At 42.9% G+C, this 23,697-nt stretch overlaps 1 protein-coding gene across 7 annotated transcripts in view; it reads right to left on the bottom strand.

Moving 5' to 3' along the window:
- COL22A1 (collagen type XXII alpha 1 chain) overlaps nucleotides 1–23,697 on the bottom strand; it is a 226,914-nt gene that overhangs the window by 10,402 nt on the left and 192,815 nt on the right. For 3 of the 7 annotated variants that reach the window (XM_017746704.1, XM_017746706.1, XM_017746705.1), the window contains 16 exons: nucleotides 21,893–22,006; nucleotides 21,649–21,702; nucleotides 19,445–19,498; nucleotides 18,571–18,624; nucleotides 16,984–17,037; nucleotides 15,650–15,703; nucleotides 14,802–14,855; nucleotides 13,704–13,757; nucleotides 13,082–13,126; nucleotides 12,102–12,155; nucleotides 11,032–11,085; nucleotides 9,192–9,245; nucleotides 6,683–6,754; nucleotides 4,876–4,911; nucleotides 4,015–4,059; nucleotides 3,553–3,732 (listed from right to left, as the gene is read on the bottom strand). In XM_017746704.1, coding sequence (XP_017602193.1) covers nucleotides 3,553–3,732; nucleotides 4,015–4,059; nucleotides 4,876–4,911; nucleotides 6,683–6,754; nucleotides 9,192–9,245; nucleotides 11,032–11,085; nucleotides 12,102–12,155; nucleotides 13,082–13,126; nucleotides 13,704–13,757; nucleotides 14,802–14,855; nucleotides 15,650–15,703; nucleotides 16,984–17,037; nucleotides 18,571–18,624; nucleotides 19,445–19,498; nucleotides 21,649–21,702; nucleotides 21,893–22,006 — 1,032 coding nt within the window. Of the gene's footprint in view, nucleotides 1–3,552; nucleotides 3,733–4,014; nucleotides 4,060–4,875; nucleotides 5,086–6,001; nucleotides 6,072–6,682; nucleotides 6,755–9,191; nucleotides 9,246–11,031; nucleotides 11,086–12,101; nucleotides 12,156–13,081; nucleotides 13,127–13,703; nucleotides 13,758–14,801; nucleotides 14,856–15,649; nucleotides 15,704–16,983; nucleotides 17,038–18,570; nucleotides 18,625–19,444; nucleotides 19,499–21,648; nucleotides 21,703–21,892; nucleotides 22,007–23,697 lie in introns of those variants that run through there. The other 4 variants (XR_001866005.1, XR_001866001.1, XR_001866002.1 and 1 more) reach the window with 4 other exon arrangements.

Raw genomic sequence — 23,697 nt, 5'->3', positions numbered from 1 at the left:
GGGCGGGCCCCCTCCCAGTGGTAGCTGCAGCTCCCACAGGCAACGGCACAGGGAGGCACGTAGTAGATACACCGATGGATGGATGGATGGACGATGGATGGTTCCCAAGGCAACAGGTTGCCAAAGGTAGGTCCTGCTCCTGGACCCAGCCTGGCATGTCCAAGCCAACTGGAAGGCAGCCTGGTCGAGGAGAGCCAGCTGAGGAAGGATTACAACGCTGCCTTGTAGAATGCCACAGAAGCTGACTTATGCCCAGGCTTCATTGTGGGGGTCCATCCCCACCCTATGCCCAGTCTGCATTAGGAGCTGAGAAATGCTCCTTGGGCCTCAGCATTGCCGGCAAAGGAAGGCACGCCCATCCTCCCTCCACATGGCAATTAGGAAACCGCCTCACTGGAACACCACAACATGGACTGGAGAAAAGTGTTAATCCCGAAAGAATGACCCAGGGCCCCCACCTCCACCTCCACAAGAACCACTGGGACCTCTCACCGAGATGTGCAGGGTGAGGAAGGACCCATGGGATGCCACTGGAGCCAAGTGTGGTGTCTGTCTTCTGCTTGATCACTCCCTTCCTGCACTTTCCCCTATTTTTGCCCCCCTCTCCTTCTCACCCTCCTCTTTTCTATTCCTCTCTATCTCTCTACCTCCTATTTATTGTTAAATAAAATCCCTGTTGTTGACTTTGGTGGATTGTCCCCTTGGCACCTTAATTTGTGGTGCTCTCACTAATCTGAACAGGGGCACACATCTGCACACAGCACTTGAGCTGTGGCCTCCCCAGTGCCCAGCACAGAGGGACAATCACCAGCCCGGTCCTGCTGGCCACACTATTGCTGACACAGAAGTCCAGGAGGCCACCGGCCTCCTTGCCCAGCTGGGCACACGCAGGCTCACGTTCGGCCGCCGTTGGCCAGCACCTCCCAGGCCTTTCCTGCTGGGCAGCTTTCCAGCCACTCTGCCCCCAGCCTGGAGCACTGCAGGGCCTTGTTGGGACATGAGGGCAGGACCCAGGCCTTGCTCTTCATGAACCACATCCCACTGGCCTCACACCATCCAGCCAGCCTGTCCACATCCCCCTGCAGAGCCTTCCTACCCTGCAGGGCATCGACACCCCCACCCACCTCGGTGTCATCACAAATTTACTACTGAGGGTACCCTCAATGCCCTTGGCTACATCAGCAGGACAGAAACTGAAAAGGACTGGGGCCAGGGGACACCACTACTGACCGGACGCCAACTGGATGCGGCACCATGCCCCAACTCCCCGGGCCTGGCCATCCCGACAGTTCTTAAGCCAGCAAAGAGTGCACCTGCCCAAGCCCTGGGCTGATGGCTTTTCCAGGACTGTGCTGTGGGAGACGGAATCAAAGGCACCTCAATTTCCAGCTTCTAGTAAACTATGGTTTCGGTGGTTTAAGCAGGCAGCCTGGTCTGAGGGCACTAGTTGCAGCACTGTTTCCATCTCCATCCTTGAGAAAATCTCCTTCCTATGAACTCATAGGACAAGTAATAGAAATCACATCAGGAGACATCTCTGCCCTACCAGATCACAGTGGAGATCCCATGTCCTTTTTCATCATTGCATGTTTCCTCACAGAGAGATTTACATGTGCCCCCAGGGTACTAATGCTGGGTGTCTGTACTTGCTAAAAGCACTCATATTGGATGCATCCCCTTCCACCGGGCCTTATCTCAGGAAACAGAAGCCAGTTTAGCCAGTTTATGCATATGATACCTATTCTTCCAAACCAGTACAAGGTTTTGCCTGACTTCAGACTGTTGAAGGGAGACAGGGTATGTGGCTGCCTTGCCTTGGCCCCCTACCCAGCCCCCAAGGCACAGTATCTTTCATCTTTTCTCTTAGTTCTTTTGTGCTGTTGCTGTTGTACAGTGGTAATAGCTGTAAAAACTCAAAGTAATGTGAACAACAACTCCAGATGATGCAACTAAAAATATTATGAAACCATTTTTGATGGGTGGAAGAATTTTTTCAATTGCGTCTTTCCAAGTAAATGATAAAAAAAAAAAAAAGGCTTTAGGGTAGCCAGGCTCTTGCCTTTGCAAAAACTCAAAAGAAAAAATGTAGCTACATTTAAACAATAAACCATTTTCAAGCAGCAAGAGCAAATGTTTTTCTCTGTAAATCAGAAAGTGAGATGCTCCACCTGAAATTCACTTTTCATTTTTTTGGCTAAAATTATTCTTTGCATTTCTGTCAGTTTTGAAAATACTTCTGGTCAACCTAAAGACTGCCTTCTTTTGTGAATGAGCTGCTTGCAAAAGTGTTGCTTTTCCCTCACACTGTTTTAACATACAAGATGCAGTTTGTGTCCTCTATATTTACAAAAACCTAGTGAGCTCTTCTGAGTCAGAAGTTTTTCTTCATTAAGAAAAGGAGATTTTATTAAATAGCTAAGTGACATTTCAGTTTTAATCAATAACATTGCTGATAAATACAGAGTTGGTCTATTTGCTGCCTCCTTCCCAACACAAATTTTGCATGAGAAAAAGATGTGTCACTGGTGACAAAAGAAACAATTTTGTCATTAAGTACTAACTGTTTTTGATGGCTGTTAGTGTATATCCCAGTAAATAAACATAATTGTGGAGCATACTTTAAAGGCTTACAAATTATCTTTTCAAGTTTTAACCCTATTGTTTAAATTAAGTTTCCATATTCATCACTTGATTTCACACACAAAGAAATGCTTTGTCTAAAATTTAGCCAGCTTTTACATCAGAGATTATTCTCTGTTTATTCTCCTCTGAGATATCTCAAATTCATTCTCAGGATGGGCGCAGTGGCTTCACTGCTATTGGTAGTTTTTCTCATTCTGCTACATACAACACCCTCAGGCATTCTCAGTAGTGAAATTGTTTCCCAACAGGGGGGAAAAAAAAGAGGGCGAATATTAAACAGAAATAGTATTTCATGAATTCTGATGAGCTGACTCCTGGATTTCCAGGAATAGAGTGGTGACCTTTCCATGGCTCAGCATTTTGTCTCTCACAACAACCAGCTGCAAAGGAAGGTGTTAGTCCTCTCTATGAAGTGCTACACATTACTGCCCTTATAGAAAAATTTCTTTTTGGACTCTAATGCCATGGCCACCACCACAGGACCTGATTTAGGCATTTAAGGGTAAAAGGTGTCAGCAACTGGCCATGGGTCTGGATTACTTAGCTCCCCTGAAAGAGCAAGTCAACAACCCCACAAGCCTTCCCCAACTTCCATCCATGGAAGTGTCCAAGGCCTGGTTGGATGGAGCTTGGAGCAACATGGTCTAGTGGAAGGTGCCCCTGCCCATGGCAGGGGGTTGGAACTAAATGGTCTTTAAGGTTTCTTCTAATCCAAACCATTCTATGATTCCATGATTCCCTGAGATGTGCTATAGCTCTCCTTTATGGGTATCAAGAGCTAAAAGTGCTGCCTCCCCATTATAACACGCTCCTGCTCCAGTTTCTGTCAGCCTCAATGTACTCTGAGGCACTTCTCTGATCCCTGTGGCAGGAAAATTACTGTACAAAGCCTTTCTCTGGCAATCTTACCCTTGGTCCTGGAAATCCTGGCTGTCCTGGAGGACCAGGAGGTCCAACTTGCCCAGTGTCTCCTGGAGGTCCATGGGGACCCATCAGTCCTGGATGACCCTTATGACCAGGTATCCCGGGGTCACCTGGAGGTCCCTTTTCTCCTTGAGGGCCTTTTTCACCTTTGAAACCAGGCTCGCCCTAAGTGAAAAGAATGACATTACTACCACAAAATAAGAGGCAAACTTCTGATTTCTAAAGAGAGAAACACTCACAGCTGAGCTGGCAAAGTTACTGAGTACAATATCTGGTGCACTACAAATGATCCACAAATTATTACTGACAGAGAATGATTAAAGAGAGACCTGGGAGACTGGGAAGCACTGGCTTCACTTTTGAATGACCCCTACCCCCAGCCACTTACTCAAAATAGCTCTCTTTATTTCAATGTAATGAAGTAACTAGTTAAATTCTTTATCTTACCCTCTCTCCTTTGGAGCCAATTGCACCCTGTTTCCCTGGTGCACCCTGCAACAAAATAAAGGTAAACATAAAAGAACCATCCATAATGACAGTAAATAATGAACCAAACACCTTTGTAATGACTCCTGTGACCTGAGGAAAATTTATTTTCATGACAGTCTGACAGTTTCCTGAGAGCTTTCCCTTTTGCTCTCAATTATCAACAATTGAAGGAAAAAAAAAAAAAAAAAGCATGACAAGCAGGTTGAGGGAAGTGATTCTCCCCTCCACTCCCGTTTAGTGAGACCCCACCTGAAGTGCTGTGTCCAGTTCTGGTGCCAGAATATAAGCAAGGACATGAATGTGTTGGAGCAAGTTCAGATGAGGTCACGAACATGCTCAGAGGGCTGGAGCACCTCTGCTGTGGATTCAGGCTGAGAGAGCTGGGGTCGTTCAGCCTGAAGGACAGAAGGTTCTGAGCCCCTTCCAGTACTAAAAGGGGGTTTGTAAGAAAGATGGGGACAAACCTTTTTTCAGGGACTGTAGTGATAGGACAAGAGGAAACGGCTTCACAATCTGAGAGGGTAGGGTATTTGGTAGAAATTTTTCACTAGGAGGGTGGTGAGGCACTGAAACAGGTTACCCAGAAAAGTTGTGAATGGTTCAAAGTCAGGTTGAATGGGGTTCTGAGCAACTTGGTCGAGTGGAAGGTGTCTCTGCCCCTGGCAGGGTGGGTGGAAATAGGTGATATTTAAGCTCCCTTCCAAGCCAAACCATTCTATGAAAAAACCCAACAATTTGTTGCAGCCCTAGTAACACCCTTGATGATTTTTTTCCCTGTGACACCAGCCCTGTATAGAAACAACTGGGAATTTAATTTACCTCTTTTCCAGAAGGACCTTTTTCTCCAGGTTCTCCCTAAGACACACAGAAGGTGAATTGAGCATTGCACTGGAGGAGTTGGAAGAAAGACTTCACCTAATAACTGCAAGTCTTGCTTTCTGTTAACAAGTTTTCTTCTACAAAGTAGCAGGTTTGCATGACTTGTCCTTATCCTACTGCTATTGGTCGTTCCTGGAGAGACACATCCTACTATTTGGAAAGCAATTTTTAGTGAATTTGCATCCCATGTAAGCATAAATAACAGGAAGTAATTTCTAACAAACCAGCTGAAGGCAGATGTTTCACTGAAAGTGTGTTCCTGCTTTCAATAAATTTTGTTCCTTTTTCTTACCAACACTTCCCAAAGCTTCATATACTTTATATGGTGTTGTTAAACTTAAGAAGCACCAGCATTATACCCATAAGAGTCTGAAGATGTAAATTAAATAAATTTTGTAGGTAGAAGTACCATCTTGCATTACACCAGCTGGAAAAACACATACAGAGGCAGTGATAAAGGAATTTTAAGCCTGAGTGCTCACCTGTTCTTTCATAACTATCTTAAATAATCTCAGTTTGAATAAGCACCCTCATAGACTTATTTATATATATTTATTTAAATTATTTTCTCTGCATTTTTAATGTGATAATTAGACAATGCAGTTTCCATTTTAGTATTTCAATGAAAAAAAAAGTCACTGCAGTCCTGAACTGCAGATAAAGCAAAATGAACATTAAGCTAGTTATTGCTGAAATTCTGGCCACTTTCCCATATCATAAATGGAAAAATTCATCTTTCTAAGTCTGTTTGCAATCAACACACATGATCATACCTATAACATGCATGCAGGTGATAATTCCCCCTGGAAACATAACATCTTCAGCTGTGTTAGCATCCATACACGTATCCATGAGGAATGAAAATAATCAGAGATGTGTGATCCAAATTAGGCTGCATTAAACTTACTCGAGTTTTCCTTAGGGCCACTTCAGTTTTAAATGGCCACCATGTTTGCTGCTTAAAATTAATTGTCCAGAGAAATATTTCTTTCTCCTCTTTTCATCCCAAAGATCCCTTTCAATTATTAAAAAAATATTTAAAAATACAGAAGGAAAAAACACCCACCCTGTGAAAGATTCAGATCTGCTAGAGCCACACAAAAATCTTTTATATCTCATTTTTTGTCACAACAGATCTAGAAATAAAAAAAAATTACCTAGCATTTATCTTTTCCATCCTTCCAGTGGAATTTAACATCTTTTACTCACCTTGAAAGGTCTAAAGATATTGGATTCTGAGGCTGTGATATTGTCATGTGTATAGGTTTATTATTTATTATTTTAGATCACTTCAGGAGATATAGGAATGCTTTAATTGCAATGTATCTCTGTTGCTGGCAACAAAGGAATTTCCCTCAGAATAGCAAATATCAGAAATACCTGTATTATTATCAGCACTCACAATTTCCTTATTTAGTCCATCTAAGGTTCATGCAGAGGTATAGTCTGAGAACTTAAATACCCCATACCTGTATTAAGAAGACTGTTGAAGCAGTCTGATTAATGCACATATTATCAGGGCTGACTGACAGATATCAGCTCCATACATGAGATTACGGTTGTTTATCGATATGAAAAATGTATTTTTGCAGTCCAGTTTCCTTTGGAAGTAAAATTATATGGCTTCTGGATTTTTCCTGCTTCAGTTTTTTTTTACCTAAATGAAGATGACCGTGTCCCATCTTCATCAGTCTAACACTTAAAAGCAGGTAAAGAGAGGATCTAATCCATCCCCAGACATACTTACAGGTGGTCCTCGGGGTCCTATAAAGCCAGGGAGTCCTGGGCTGCCTGTTTCTCCTTTATTTCCTTTGGCACCCTTAGGAAAGAAATGAGACAGACACTAGCAGCCCTTTCCCCAACACCTCTTTCCCAGGGCATTCATTTACAGATATACTGGAACTGGGAAATTTCACTTTAGCAGCAGGACTCCCGAAACTGACAAGGAAGAACAAAGTATTTTAGAAAAGCAGGTTGCAGGCACCATGGTTGTGTTATTAACAAGCTACACAGGGTCCTTGGGAGAAGACAAAAAGGAAGGGACAATTATGGCAGGGGCAGGAGGCGTGTTCCATGGTTGTTGTGGTACCACATGGCTTATGAGGGGGTGTCGAGAGCAGAAATGCTGTAATGGGTGATGACAGGGAAACAGCACAGGTGGTCATACTGCTCACATCTGAGAATACAACCAACAGACACTTACAGGGCTTCTCCTCTGCCTTTATTTCCAGGCTGAATTTATAAAATGTCTGTCTTTCACTTATCTCTTGTGATATTCAGTCAAACTGTCCCTTTTTCCTTACAGATCAGGGCAGTTTAAATAACAGTTCATGACACAGAACCATGTCATGCACATTTCTGGTTTTAACTCTAATTTTAACCTTTGCTTTCACAAATTTGTCCTCTACATTTTCAGTTCAGAACATAGCCCTTTTTCTTCTTAGGGTAAAACTTGTGCAAAGTGAGCACCAATGAGCCTGACAAGAACAAAGCACATGGATTTGGGGTGTGCAAATTGCCCTGGAGACTTCAGGGGCTGGACTGTGTTGCTGTGTGTGGGCTTAAGCATGAGCACTGTGAATTGTGATGGGCACTGTCAAACAGCAAATGCAAAAGGAGAAAGCTCCTGACAGGTTTTACCTTGTGATTACAAGTCAGCAATGTTGAAGGTGGAAAAAAAAATTCATCTTTATTACCATGATAACCTTCCTCACATCTCCTTTTTTTCAAAATAGAAATATAAAATATTGGCTTGTCACACTACACGGTGAATTAGTACATTTCAAAATAAATGGATTTATGTACAGCACGAGGATATACTTCCCATAATAACCTTTATGAAAAGGAGAGGATTCATTTTAATGACAGAGAAAGATAATGATGAGATGACTGTCTGTTCTGCTGACCAACACTGTCTCATTGTTTCCCCTTCCTCATCCATCTGACTTTATCCTTTTTCAATCTCCTATGTTATTTTTGGACTCTAAATCCTCTGGAGCAAAAGCTGCTGTGGTGCTGTTTGTGCAGGAAGGTGCCCGGTGAGTCCCTGGGTCACATCGTATAGGTATTGTGATAACACTGTGATGATTAAAATAATAATCCCCACTTGGCATTCACAAGGCATCCCAAAGCGACAGTGACCTGATAAAGACCCAGAAGGTAAAAAAGCAGTGATAGGAATTGAGAACAGGGGTAGGTTTAACAAAAAGAAGAAAAGAAGTTTGAAAAGGCAAGAGTAAGGATCCGTGGGGCAAGAAGCAATGGCAGCAGGCCCAGGAAGGTAAGAAGAGCTTATGTCAAGGACAAAAAAGCATGTGGCACTTATTGTTTGATGCCGAAGGGCTGTCAGACTGCAGCACCCTGTCCCACCTCCCCACACAGAAAGGTGGTATTTGCTTCTCTGAGACATCCCTGCAGATGCTTGATCAGGGTACAAGTCTGTGGCGAGGCTGGAGTGGCTTTATGGCATTGCAAGGGTCACAAAGAGAGAAGTCCTGCTGCAGCTTTTCACATTCCTCCTGCTCTGCCTTTGTTTCCCTATTAATCCAACAGTCCAGCAAGCTGTACTGTCTCCATGGGCAAAGAGAGGGAAGAGCCCTGCATTGCGATAGATGTTACTGGGCACAAAGGAATATTTGCATGGATTTGCTGAATTCTGGACGATTTTCAGCATCACAACAGAGTAAAAAAAAACCAGATACAACAACCAAACCACCAGTTCCTCACTGTCCTTCTTACAGCTCTTCATTTCCAAGCTGTTCTTCCCCACAGGATGGCCTCAGGGGAGTTTCATTCTGCTTTCTGATCTTGGTTTACTGCCCACTGTCTGCTCTTTCCCCAAGTGCCTGTGAGGATTTTTTTGCTGCCACTATTCCTCAATGGCAGCCTGCCAGCTCCCCGAGGCCCTCTCCTTCCTTGTGACAACTCTCTGCTGGCTGCACGCTCCCTGCTTGGCAAAATTAAATCTACTGGTTAAAATGAGGCATGTCAATCTTTTTTCCATGCTAGGCAATCAATCATTTCCATTTGCTGTGAACACTTAACTTTCACTGGGAAAAGTGATGACCCAGCTAGCATCTCAATTCCAGGACTGTAGCCAAACCCCCTTCAAAGTTGTGGCCAGACAGTGATTTTCAGATCACCCATCTTCAGACATGGAAGCCTCAGGGATGGTAATCAGCTACACATAATCCATTCTACCTACACTTCATCAGTGACCTCTCCTGGCTGCACAAATTTCCCTTTGTGGTACTTACTGGGATACCTGCTGGGCCAGGTTCTCCTGCAGATCCAGGCAATCCATTCTTGCCCTGTGTCAAAAGCAAAAAAATTAGTGATGTAATGCATGCTAAAACTAGAAATATCCAGCTACACCTACATCAGCAGGGATTTCTTTGGTGTTGTTCAGTCTCCTCTCCTGACAGACTGTGAAGTATCTTATTTCCAACTGACCTCACAGCTTCTGCATCCCGGATTGCATGGCTGATCTCAGGACAAAAACTGAGATGTGGACCCAAATCCGCAGGCCTGAGGAGGACCAAACCAGCACTTCTCCTCCTCCTTTCCTTCACCCTTGTCTTTCTCATATGTAGCATCCTTCTGGATGGATGGAGCCACCTCCTCTGGCTGCTCCAAGTCACCAGTGTTCAAACAAGACTCTTCTTAATCATCTCAGGCTTCCCCTTTCTTGGGGAATGGAGAGAAACACTTGTTCTAAAGTTTTGAGGTATTTGATACTTACCTGGCACCAGATAATTCAGAATGAACCAAATCATCCTTTAAAAAGACCTGTTTTTCACTGCTCCTTAGGAAAGCAGCTGAGCTGATCATCTACAGAGTTTGGTGAGATGAAGTTTTACACTCTTCTTCTCTCAACTCACCATGCAGAGGTGTTTTTCCCTGCATTGGAGTTGACCATAAAGACCAGCCCTTGTACTGTCAATATTAAAAATCATGCCTCACACTCCTTTTTAGATAAAAAACAAAGAAGAGGAAGAACGAGAGAAACTGATACTTGGCCCTCCAACATACAAAATCCCAAGTATCTCTTCTCCAAAGAAGAATATGGCCTGGAGTTACGATAATTTCCATCTCTTCAAGTATTTTCACTCACTGCTAATGTTGTGCAGGGGCATGACATGATAGTGAGTGATGCCAGCAGTACAGGAATAATGAGATGAATATGAGGTAGACACAGGAGGTATCCATATGTTCTTACAGTCTAATCTAAACCCCAACCCCCCCAGCTTGGAGGGACCTGCTGCTCCAGCTCCTGGCATTGCTGAGTCAGCATTTCCCCCAGATCATGACATAAGACTCTCTTTCACTACCAGGTCTTCTGAGAAGGAAAGGAACTCACTCATTGCAACACACTAAAGGTGTGCCATGGTTCAGCAACAGAGATCTCGATTCAGATTTGATAAGGATTAATTTCTAAGACAGAATTTTAAACCCCATGAAATTAATGAAAGTAATTTCTGAGACATCCTAAAGGAGACATTTTGAAATGTCAAATAGATTTCTATTTCTCCACTGAAGCTGTAATAAACTTGTACAGGTGAATAGTATCACAACTGGACCCCCATGTAACTCAACCCAGGCACCCACAGTGAGTGTCTATCTTTGAAAACTGAGACCATGTGAGAAGTGAGCAGGATCCCAGAGGCAGGACTGAAATATGAGTATTTCTGACTCTGCAATCCTGACAGAATCTATTGAACTGTTCTTCCCACTGAGTCAGCAACCATCAATTCCTTGCACTATTATAAGTCTTCATCAGTTTCTAGCAATATCATTCCTAATTGTCTTTCTGAAAGGCAAAGTGTTTTAATCAAACATCATCTCAATCTTCCTAAACTCTCTTCTTTCAAGCCAGAGTTCTGGACTGCAGAACATTCCCACCACAAACAATGCTCCATCCCTGGAATTTTTCAAGGCTGGGCTGGATGGGGCTCTGAATAACCTGGTCTAGTGGGTGGCATCCCTTTCCATGGCAAGGGACTAGAACTACATTATCTTTAATGTTCCTTCCAATCCAAACCATTCTATGAACTATAATGTACCTCTAGAAAGGGCTTATCAGAAGAGAAAACTCACCGGCTGCCCTCGGAGTCCTCGAGGGCCCTGTGGTCCTATGGGACCAGGATCACCCTGAAAGGAAGAGAAGCATTCTGGTGACATGGAGGCAGGTGAACAGACATTTTAAAATATTCCTGCTAAATTACATTGTTCACACATTAGGGGAAACAGAATTAAAGGAGTCTCACTGCCCCCTTTCAGTTATTTATGAGGAAGACCAACCCTTCGAATTTTAAACACCTACCACTAAATGCAGCCTGATTACAGGCAGAAACCATTTCTATCAGGTTATTATCAGATTATCTTAAACCTGTATTTCTTAGGGACAGAGATTCTCTGATATTTCTCAAGAACTGACAAGTCTGTTCTCTCTCCAGGGAGGCTTCAGAGCTGCTTCCATCTTCTCCAAGGGGTTCCTTTAGGTCTGCCTTACATTTTGCTTTGTAGGGTACCATTTACAGCACACCAGTTTCCAGTGACACAAGGGGGTGCAATTGAGAAGCCACTTCTCCAGGTCCCATGGCAGTGGCACATCAGCTGCTCGGAGCATTGCTCAGTAGCTGCTGCAGGATCCCACATCAGCTGCGCCCTCCCAGGACTTTGTTATATGACTGCACTTGACAGTAATCATGCCAGAGGAACTGTTAGTACCATCTTTCCTTCCTCTCAGCAGCAGCAACTTATTCCATAGGTATTTCATAGACTTCAGTGGAGCGACACACTCAGTCAGGTGTGGCAAAGGAAGCGTGACAGAGGCTGGCCTGGTGGGACCTGCAGAGCGAAGCACTGCTCAGAGATGGGTGCCAGAAGGCAGGTCCATGGCTACCAAGCACAGCCTGGGTTTCACACAATGCTGCTTTCTCTACTTATCCAAAGATACATCTGACATTTTAGTGTCAGCAGCTGAGCAGTGACAAAGGCCCTCCAATTCTTTGTTTTCCCTAATGATCTTTGCACAAATCATTCCCTGCAGTAATTCACCCTTTATTGCAGTTTCTGCAGCTGTTTCAGGTCAGGGTCACTGTGAATTAAAATTTTCATTTGTCACAGAGAAGGAGATTAATTTCTGCTCAAAATGGTGCACTTACATCCTTCCCTGGTGGCCCCTCACGACCAGCAGGACCTGTCACACCTGGCTCCCCCTGCAATTCAGCAAAAGAGGGAAGAGAGATCAGCTCGAGGTCAAATTCAGACCAGTATCACCACTATAAGTGGTATGGGGTTTCTGCAATTTGTGACTAAGCTCAGTGAAAACTTTTTTAAAGGCAGCAAGAGCCTTGTTCATCTTAGATGACATGAAGCTTATAAAAATAACTCAGAAACATCTCCTGTAAGTGATGCACAAGGCAGTGCTCTGCTTTCCAGCAGATTATTTGCTACTGCTACTTTCAGGCACTGAAAACCACCAACACACTCATGATGCAGAAGGTGTCATAATGAGGAAGAGATCAGAACTCCAGCACTGGATTTTTCACATAAGCTTCTGCAAGCAGAGAATTTTATTTCCCTGTAAAAAAGGCAGAATTAGGTAGAAGAACATTCAGTTTTGTATTCCCCCTTTTACACCAAGGATCTCCAAACAGAGTGGAGAACAACTTTTCATGCAGGACTTGAGGCTTGGGTTTTATGATCCACAGGCAACTAAGTCAAAGGGACATTTCTATTCACTTTCCTGTAAGTTTTGTACTTGAACTTATTTGCACTTCTTCAGCATTTGTGGAGGAGAGCTAGTACGTGTCCAACAAGTGCAGTAGAGTTCCTCACTTAGCCAGCATTTTTACCAGAAGGATGTGGTATGGAGGCATCCTTGAGGCTTCTTCAAAAAGGACTATCTCAAAGGGAGCATCAGAGGATTCAGCTCTACCAGCTGCCTCACCTTCCCCAGAACTAGAAGTTCAGCAGAGGGAATGAAGATAGCTGCTGTCATTGAGCCATAGATGTGGCCCATGGAATCATAGTGGAAAACAGGCACATGAAACACTGCCATCATTTTTACCTACTGCCTCAGAAAGGGCAACTCCACACAATCTTTCTCCAAAGGATCGTGCATGAGGTATCCGTTACTTACCCGGGGACCTGGCGGACCTGTATCTCCTCTCTGTCCTTTGAAACCCTACACAGGGGAATGAAATCAATAATTATCCATCACCCTGATGCATGAAACATTTAAGAAAACTCTAGCTTGAATGTTTATTTAATAATCTTTCCAGTTTTGCCAAAGCTTACTGGGGATTGGTCAGCATGGATTAGCTGTGTCCCAGGGAGTAATGAGGCAGGGCCACATCACAGGAAAAGCTTTCCATAGCTCCTTACACTGTAAAGCCAAGGCTCTGGTCTGTGTATCCCTGGTGTGACCAGCCAATATATTATTTAACCCTAAATTTTACTATCCCCACTCTTTCAGAGGACATGTAACAGAGAACACGAGGGTTACAGCTGTGACTTCTGGTAGAGAGGTGTAATGAGGCTACACACTTTAATTTCTAGGTAAGGGATTTAATCTTCTCCAAGTGTGAAGAATTCAGAAATGTCTGTGTTCTACTTTTGTTGCTTATTTAAGTATTTATTTAGTCACAATACCATGACTGTTTATATGTTTGCATCAGTAAAGAACCTTATCTGCCCAAGAAATGCTCCCTGACTACAGTACAGGGGGTTGAGTGGGTGGAACCATTCAGAGCAGCACCCACCGGTAATCCTCTGGCACCCTCCCGGCCTGGGAGCCCTTGTTCTCCAGGCTTTCCCTGTGGGAAACAATAATGTTCACGTTAGAGAGAGCCCCAGGTCTGTCTCTCTGCTGTAGAAGACTTCCCACTCCTCTCCCTTAGACATAACATCACTGAGAACTGTGATTGCCCAGGGTTTGTCCAGCAGTGCTGGAGTCTGAGTTTGCAAGGAGAACAGCAGTGACAGAAATTCCCAAACACACCTCAACCTGCACTGTCACCTGCACTCTGAGGCCCTGAGGCATTTTACAGCTCTGGACTGGTGTACATTTGCAGTGTCAGAGCTGCACCAACACCTAATCAGCACATGCAAAATCAACATCTGCACATAGAAATCGGGTGGTTTGGTGCAGACACAAACTGTCTGCAGCTGCTGTGACAAGCACTCCTCTACTCAGCAGTTGTCCTAATGCCTGGGAACTTGGCTCTTCCCAGAACCACTAAGTCCCATTTGACAAGTCACAGAAAGAGGACGGCAATGCCTGATACTTGAAGTATGTTCTTCATGTAACACACACAGTTGCAAGAAATAACATTCACTGCCAAATTCATTAACATTTCCTTTTAGCTGAAAACTTCGTGGCACAGCTTTTTTCCCTCAGCAAATACAAGTATGGACTAAGTAGAGAAAATCAAATATAAACCCTCTAATTCTGGGCAACAGAACCGTCTCAGAGAAATCCAGAAAAAAGCTTCTTTAAAGATATCTCCTCTAAACTTTTTATGCCCCATAAACTTCTATCAAAAGGATGGATCACAATGTTTAATGTTAAAAGACAACCTTCCTTCTCTGCAGTGTTTAAGGCAGATGTAAAAGTGGAGTCACTATGTTTTAGTGTATTTATGGTAGATGTAAAAGTAAAAGAACCCAGTTTCTTTTCAAGATTGCTCATGTGTCATGCTTATAAATCGCTCAAGACAATACAGTCCTTCTGGTGTTAGAAACAGATGTGCAAACAGGCTCCTTGTTTCCCCTAAGGAGTCCATAGATAGGCAGCTCCACAAACAACAGCTGGATGCAGCTTCTGATTGCCTGAGCAAAACAGTTTTAAATTACATTACCGGCTCCCCCAGAGATCCTGGTTTGCCATCTTTGCCATCATTCCCAGCAATTCCCTGTTAAATGAAATGCAAAACAGGGTAAAAGGAAGCGATAAGGATGGTTGGTGGGGTTTTTGTCAGTGTGAAAGCTCTGCTCATCATGGCATGCTTGTTTGCCTAAACCTCCAAAACCCTCCCTACATCCACAGCTCTGTTGTAAATCTCTTCCTGTCACACCCCTGTGACAGCACAACCTGTTTCCCTTTCCAATATGGCAATATTTCCCTTTTCGCCAAGGTGAGCACTCCAACAATCTTAAATCAGGATTCTAAAACCAATTGTTATAAATCATTGTAATGCCATTATCTTCATTCAGGTAGGCTACTTTACAGTAGAACTATCTCTGGCTCTATCCTTATGACAGATTAAAAAACTCCCAAAATGTTGTACTATAACCTTTTCCAGAAGAGAGGAGTCTATGCCCAAGGTGGACTTGAACTAGAGTCAGTGCAAAGGAATCATTTTGTCTGTGGATTCAGATAAAGTTAATATCCCAGTCTCTGAATCCTTTTGCCCTCACACTGGAGTTATAAGTTGATTTTTTGCTCTGTATAAGAGTATTTCTTTCATTGAGGAGACAGGCAAGGAACAGACCTCGTTCACATTATAATTTACACTTTGCTTTAAAGAGATCAAATACAGCATCCACACTGTCCTGGACCAAGGACATTGCATCAGCATGATAGACATCGTTACAGACCACACGTGGCTTTCAAAGCACCTCAGAAATGTCACCTCTTTGTTTTACACACCTGTGTGTGCATGAATAATTTAATGTACTGAATTAGAAGGAGTTTAACCACACTCACTGGAAGTCCAGGCAGCCCTGGTGGGCCCTGTGGACCTGGGGGACCATCCTTGCCCTGGAAGGAAAGAACAAACACCACGGGTCAGGCATGCTCCTGAGAGGCTTCTATCAGATGAAGATTTATCATGACAGGGGACAACTGTGAGAAGGTGGTCTTGTGTCCCATGTCACAAAGTCTATGAGGTTCCCTTGAACTCCTTCTAGTTTAGATGTTCCTCTTTTCACATAAAAAATTCAGTATTATCTATGAGTTCCTACAAATTGAGAAAGCACTGAAATCACTGGTAATTTTTTCCTGAACTATATTTAATATTTCATCCTTAATTTCCTGGATGAGGTGTCCAGCCAGGAAGCAGATGTATATTTTATACCTTTGAAATGAGTAGTTACAAGAAGTGCCTCTCTGACCATCCCAAGAAGTCCCCTTACTCCACAGGACTGGACAATATCATCCCATGTCTTTCACAGCATCACAACCTTATCATCCTTTTGAAATGGAATTTCAGCTTTCCTGTCTATCTTGTCTCTGGCTTTTCTGCACAGAGTGTTCAATGATTCCATAATAGCCATATGAATGACCATCATTGTTCACTTATGATGAAGTTCAGGTTGTGAAACTGCTCTGCAAAATGCACCTTGTTCCTTAGGAAGCCTTGCTCTAGAAATTCATCACAGAATGACACAGTCTTAAACTGTTCCAACTCAACAGTGTATTCTTTAGGGAAGGTTCATTTTTAACTTTTCAAGCTGAAGTTAGCATCAATCAGATTACCTGTCTCTCCCAGGGTTTTCTGATGCATTACCACAAAGTAGCATCTGAAAATCCTTCAAATAAAACAGCAGTGCCAAAATTCTTCATGGGCTTCTCAAAGGTTGTATCTGTTACTGGTATTTTTGGTAGTGCCAGGAAACAGTGTCAGGCCCCAGAATCTGAGCAGTCTGTGCTGTGACGTGCTTCAACAGGCTGCTGGTTATATTTTGATAATCCCCGCACAGAGTTCAGATATTAGCCTTAGGTTATGAAGCATCCTAACATATTTAGTAATCCTGCTCTGGAGGCTGAGAGATGTTAATAGCAAGGACAGAACAGACAAGAGGTACAAAAATCTCCATGGAGGTCCCATGGACTGGATTATCCTCTGGATAATTTGGAGTCTCATTTGGTGAGTTTAAAAAGTGCTAGAACAGTAATCTGTGTTTATTTATGGAGGTTCTACTTGCAGGCTGAATATTTTGGGGAGCTTTCAAAGGACATTACATAGTTGCCAGCTCAGCTTTACTTCACAGACCTAAACATAGGTGATGCCATGGTGAAGCACAGAGCTTAGAGCTTACCACCTCTCCGGGGTTTCCTGCAGGTCCTATTGGTCCTGGCACCCCATCTGATCCCTAAACAAAATAAAGTAGAAACAACGTGAATAATTAGCGTATTTTGTATGTTTGTCAACACATTCCCTACCATGGCTGGCATCTCTGGAGCTTTCTTTAATCACTCAGCTCAATATTCATTCCATTTTTTCATTCACCACTGAAAAGCAGTGCCAACCTCTGCACTCAATCAGCCTCCAAAGCCAGAAATAGTCAGATATTTGAGTTCGCTCTTGGCTCTTCCTTCTGAAAACTGGGGACAAGTAGGAAAAAGCCAATCATGACAAAAATAACTCTGAAGAACAGCAACTACGGGAGAACAGAAATTATGAAGTGCACTCTGTGGCAGGCAAACTCCTGGAGCCACATGTCAATGCAGACAGAGGGAAAAGTCAGCAAAAGCTGAAGAACAAAATTGTCTAGGGGACATCACATTTTGCTCTGTTTTGACAGGCTCAGTTTCACTTTGCACATTTCCTTTGGCTGTGAGTGTTCAGAAGGTCTCACAGGACAGTTTTAAGTGTTTTATTCCCACTGGTATAACTTTCTAGTTGTAGCAGTATTAGGTTAATAGAGACACAGCAAATGTGTCTATTACTAACTTTCTCCTAAAATAATGCTCATGGGAGCTCAAATGACCCGTGAAGCAAGTCCACATGTTGTCCCAGCAGCGAAGCATCCAACGTCCTTTAGGCACTGCTACCATCTGAATATGGGATTTTAATCTAACCCCCCTTTTCTAACAGGTATGCCCTGTCATTTAGTCAGTGCAATGTGAATTCAGGCTGTGCTGATGCCCAGAACAGATGACGGTGGCACATCCTCAGCACAGCAGAGCCAAACTGCACTGTAAGCAGCAATATGAGCAGTGATGACTTTGGGCAACGAAAGGTGGTTTGGAGAGAAAAGTCCTTCACTCAGAAAAAATCCCCAAACTTGAAGGGAGTAAAGTGGAGATATCACCAGCAGGAGAGCCAAGTGATTTCAGCCCTGATTCTCCACTGTCACCCTTTTTTAAATACAAGAAATCACAACTCTATTCATGGAGAGAGCAGAACTAAGAATGAAGAGGACTGTGATGGAGAGGGACATGTGTAAAAGGCCTTTTAATTCAAAAGTAACTCGCGCAACATGAAAATTGGAGAAAATCCAGTCTCATACCACTGTGTAAAATTGAGAACTAAAATGCTCTTAGATCTGCTAGTTCTAGACTAACAACTTATTCCACATACAGAAAAGCACCTATACATGTACTACATAGTCCCTATGGAAGAGTTTTCATCATCATCTTTGTGCTGTATACAGAGAGTAACTGAAGCTTATAAACAATTTACAGAATGAGCTGAAGCAATCAGTGGAAAGTGGCCAATGTATTAAATAGAAATTACCATGAGTAGGGAACTCTATCACACTCAGGGGATCATTAGGAACCCATTGGAAAATGCAAATTCAATGCACAGACAGATGGGAATGGTCCTTTCCAGCACATGGAGCTTGCAACATCCTTTGTTAGTAAGAAAACTACAGGACCATCTTTGCAACAGAGGAACTTACAGGTGGACCAGGGTTTCCAGGAGCCCCTGAGAAGCCAGGCATTCCAGGGTGGCCCTGCAGAATGAAAACAGAGACATTCTTTATGTATTAGTCACATATCTACTTGTATAAAAGTTAACTGGTGATTATTGTGAGGTAACATCAAAATGAGTCAGTGAGAGCTGGTTGTAAGGAAATAAAGAACCATGGCTTTTTAAAGTGAAACCTTGGTTTTCAAAGCGTGTATTTCAGAAATAACATAGTTAATTTCAGGTGTACTTCTTTCAATGTTTATTTTAGTCAATGCTAATGGAAGATGAGAGCAGATATTGTGGAATTGCACAAGACAGGAGGTCAGTCAGGAAAACAAACCTGTTTAAAATGTCCTACAAAAGTCATTGAAGAGGTGCTGATTTGCACCTTAAACCAGTGACTCAGCCCTTGGCAAAATTAACTATGAAAGTTTGCTCTACTTTAAACCATTCTCATCTTTCCTATAGCATCTCAGTCCCTCCTCAAAGAGGTCCTCCTTACATTCATCATCTAAGACAAACAGAAACACTGGTTTTTTCAACCCAAAGACACCTGAACTCCTGGATATCATCCAGGGATTACCCAAGGAAATAAGTAAGGGTTAGGTTATGTAGAGAATTCAACGCATTCAGTCTAGAGGTGAGGAAACAGATGGTACTGGGAGGTTTTTATTGGAGATGAGGATGGAAGTCTGTGGAGGATTGCTCTGGTTCCACTCTTCAGCATAGCTTGTCAGTGATGAAGAGCTCCCATCTTCCAGCTCTGCCTCTGAGAAGGGTGCTCTTGTACAGGCATCATAGGAGTTACTGATGAAGGAACAATCACAGTGACAGCACTGGTGGAAAGCACACTCTGTTTTTACCTGTTCACCTTTTTCTCCTACTTCTCCAGTCATACCACGGTCTCCTTTAGCACCCTGGTAATAAAAAAGAGCCACTGAAAGTCAATGAGATTCAGTGTTGTGACAGCTTTTTGACCTCTTTCATAAAGCACTTGGACATTCAAGAATAAAACTCAAGAATCAGGACCGAGCCCTCATTGTCCTCCTCTTAAATTCTTCTCTAGGCTTTCACTACCAGTGCTGGAGCCAGGAATATATGTGGAAAATGCCCTTTGAGCAGACCCAGCATAACTGGTTTTTAATGTTTTATTCTCATACTCATAAAGAGGAATTACACATCCCTAAAGAGCAGGAAGGTTGTTAGAAACTCCACTGAATCACACCTTGATAAGGAATCACCCGGCCCAACAAAGGTGCCCACACCCTTCAGGAACAACAGCAATAAAACCAGCATTTGTAAGGTGCAGCCAGAAAATTCATACCCAGAAAGTGCTCCCCTCTTTCTCTTTCTCTTTCTTTCTCTTTCTTTTTCTCTCTTTCTCCTTCTCTCTCTCTCTGTTCTAGAGACACAGGATAGAGACAGCCAACTCAAATGTACATGTCTGCATTATCAGTGCTTACAGTGACACAGTGAAAATTACTGAGGTGATGGTGAACAAGGTGTGAACAATGCACAGAGCAATAATGAATTGCTGGCCATGGAAATAATACACTGGTTTACTACATGGGAGCTAGGAGACAAGGGGGAGAAAGAGGGTTGCTATTTATTAATAAAAGAGCTCTAATTCATATGGCAGAAGGAATGAAGCTGCTCATGAGCAAAGATCTGCAGTTCTACTGCTCTGCTTCTGAGTGGGACGTAATAGCTTGGATGGTGCTGGTAAGGACAATATACCAGAGAGTCAAAAGTGCAGAGCAGTTTGGGCCTTCTACTGCAAGGATCCTCCTAAGGGATGTAGAAAAGAGCCACAAAGTCTTTGTGATTGCTCCTTCCCAGGGGTCTTACAATACTTTTTTTTTTGCATTTGCGAACTCTTTTTATTGAATTCAAGTTAGACTACTTATCAGGTACTTGATTTTACTTCATGCACATGTACAATTTGAAATTTATCCTGTTATTTCACCTAACCATCCATTCTTGCTGCCTAAATCTCTGCTTTGTCATGACATATAAGAAAGGAGCAGATGTGGTATGTCTCAGACTGCTTGGCATTTCTGCCTGTTATTGGCTTTATGGGTTATTAATTCTCTTGTAAATTTTATCCTGGAACATACTTTCATTTTGATCAACTCTATGTTTACTTTTGAGATTGTGCTGCTCTCCCCACCACACTTTTAATTGCAAGATATTAAATTAATTCATGAAACTATTAGCTTGTCCTGCACTCTAAAAAGTGCAAATACAAAGATGTTAAAATAGCAGGAGCTATTTTAGACAGTAAGTCAGTAGTGAAGGGATGTCTGGAGAAACTGTGGCCCATCATTAAATCACCTTATCTCTCTGTCCATTGATTTGTTTTGATTTATTTCACATTAGGCAGTTTTAATTGTGGCCAGGCACTGGCACTGTGAGCAGACTGGTGACAGCCCTCTTCATAGGAAATGCTTGAAATGTGACGTTATTGGAATACTTCAGACAAGGGAAGTTTTATGTTGGCCTATGTCCCTGGACCACAAGGCAGGACCATATAGCTGAAACAAGGAGTACTTCCTATAACACGTTTCGGAAATACTCGGAGTTTGTGGGTAAGACCACCATGGCAGATGGTGTGTTTGGAGCCCAGCAGACCATTGCATCAGTCTTAATTTAAGTGGTTCCAGCATATAAGATTCACAGAGGAGAGGAACAGGCGTGGGGGCTACTGCTGAGGCTTTAATTTTTTCCTCACCTGATTTGAGGTAAAATTTACTCTCTTTATCAACCATTAGAACACCAATGCAATGAAATGCAAGATCAAGAATCAGGCCCTTTAGATGTGTCTGCCTGTTTGTGTGTGAACAAAGGGAGGGCATAAGACACTAATTAAGTGAAAAAATCCCTCATGACATGGGCAGGGACACCTTTCACTAAACCAAGTTGCTCAAAACCCCATCCAACTTAGCCTTTAACATTTCCAGAGACAGGGTATCCACAACTTCTTTGAGTAACCTGTTTGCAAAATAATTATTGTGACTAACTAGTCACAAGTCAGTTTTCATTAGACAACTGAAGAAAACCAACCAACCTTTGGGCCATCGAGCCCAGGTGGGCCTGGAGGACCTCTGGGACCAGCAATCCCCTGCAATGCAGAAAAAGTAGAGGCAAACACTCATTTAGTTCATTGACTCCACAGGCCTCTAAAAAAAATTAATCAGGTTATTGATGAAAAATAAGTAAGACTGAACTGTCTTATAAGAACCCATCAATCATATTAATAGAAAAACAAGGTTACAACAGATCCGAGGCGTGGTCACTCCCTCAGCTCTTACCATTTTCCCATCCTGGCCATCTCTACCTGGTGGTCCTCGAAGACCTTTATCCCCTTTGAAACCTGGGATGCCTGGCAGTCCTGGTGGGCCAGGAGGGCACTCACTGCACACATCCTGGAAGAGGACATGGAAAAACACATCAGCAATAGGCTGCAGGCACTTAGCAGACCACACAGACACCCACTGTGAATGTAGCACTGTGGTGCTGGTACAATATATAAATCCTTGTGGTTTACCTCAAGATCGGGGTGAATTTGCCTTAAAGAACCACAATGAGGGCAGTGTGAAGCACAGCGAGGGTCAGCAGCTGAGCTCACACATGCTCCCATGGGAAGCTTCCTATCAGTTCTAGGTCCTAACTGGTCATCCGGTATCAAGAAACTGTGGAAAAGCTGTTCCTGATGGGAGATCAGGGAGACTAGCAAGACTATCAAGAAAAACACTGGTTTTGAGTCCACAAGACTACTAGAAAATTGCGTCTGCTCCAGTCTGAAAGAGCTGAGTTACTGCTTAGAGGGTATATTTCTAGGGGAAATCAGGTGCAGCACAATGTCAGAAAGGGTTCTGCAGGGGAAACTATTCAGCAGCCAGCTTGGCTAAGGACAACTCATCCAATGGAGTTTGTGAAGACCAAGTGAATGTCACAGTGTCCTGGCCAAATTTTATCAGGGAAAATCACTACCTCCTCCTTCCAAACCTCTTTGAAGCATCATCTCAGTAGTCTTTACATTTCAACTACCCTCAGGAAACTGCATCCATGTATGACATTTCCATTTCAAAGGCAGACTCCCTCCAGCAATAGGGGAGGGAATCCTGCTCATAAGAGAGAGCATAATACAAAACAGATCATCAGGTTGAGAGTCAGGAATCTCTGCTACAACACCCAACTCTGTCAATGATCTGTTGCAAAACTGTAGGGTAAATTATCTTTCTGAGTCTCAGTCCCTACATCCACATTTATCTACTTACGATGTAAGTGCTTGAGAAACACCCATAACAGCAGAGCCTTAATTTCATCTGGGATTTCAAGGTGCTGCTTTCTGTACCAAGCACAGAGTGAAAAAATACCAAGCAGAAAAAATGCACAAATGTGTTTAACCATACTACAAGCAAAGGCAGAAAATGAAAGGACATCAAAATGACATCCTGTACCCAGGAATGAGTCTCTTGCTCTTGTCCAGATCAAAAATCCCAAATACCTTACAGTGAAACCTCCAGAACCACATTGGGCTCCACAAAACAAAGACAGATCTTCGATGAAGAGTAATGTCACAGCAGCAATCTTAAAACGGTCCTTTGGTTAATGTGGTTGGTGAAAGAAGGTAATTTTTTAGTTTGTTTTAATCAATAAGAAAAGATTTCTTGCCAGGTCTCAAGATAGCTTAAAAACTCTCAACTCAGCCCATGTAAATCTGTAAAGATTTTTCAGTCAACACCTATCAAAGACTGACTAATTTCTCAGACAACTCTCTATATGGAGAGTAAAGGCAGACAGATTATCACTTTTGAAACACAGGTACTTCTGGGGTTAATTACCAGCATCTGTTTAGATTCACAATGCAAACTAAATTCGCACCCACAGCTACCCAAAATTACTCCAGTCACTATTGATGGTGTATGCAAAAAAATCCAGCATTTTATTAAAATGGTTTCCATTTTCTGGTTTAGATAATGCAACTTGATAATGTTTATTCCTCCTTGGGAATGCATGCCTCAGAAAGAGCTGAGAAAGTCTCAGAAATGTTATAGAGAACTTTGTAGATCATTTCATAGCTGGGGAAAGGATTTTGATCTCCAGTTCATGT

The sequence above is a fragment of the Corvus brachyrhynchos genome, unplaced genomic scaffold, assembly GCF_000691975.1.
Source record: "Corvus brachyrhynchos isolate BGI_N302 unplaced genomic scaffold, ASM69197v1 scaffold89, whole genome shotgun sequence".
Classification (NCBI taxonomy): Eukaryota; Metazoa; Chordata; class Aves; order Passeriformes; family Corvidae; genus Corvus; species Corvus brachyrhynchos.
The sequence above is the reverse complement of the archived record's forward strand: the minus strand, read 5'-3'. Positions and strand labels throughout refer to the sequence as shown.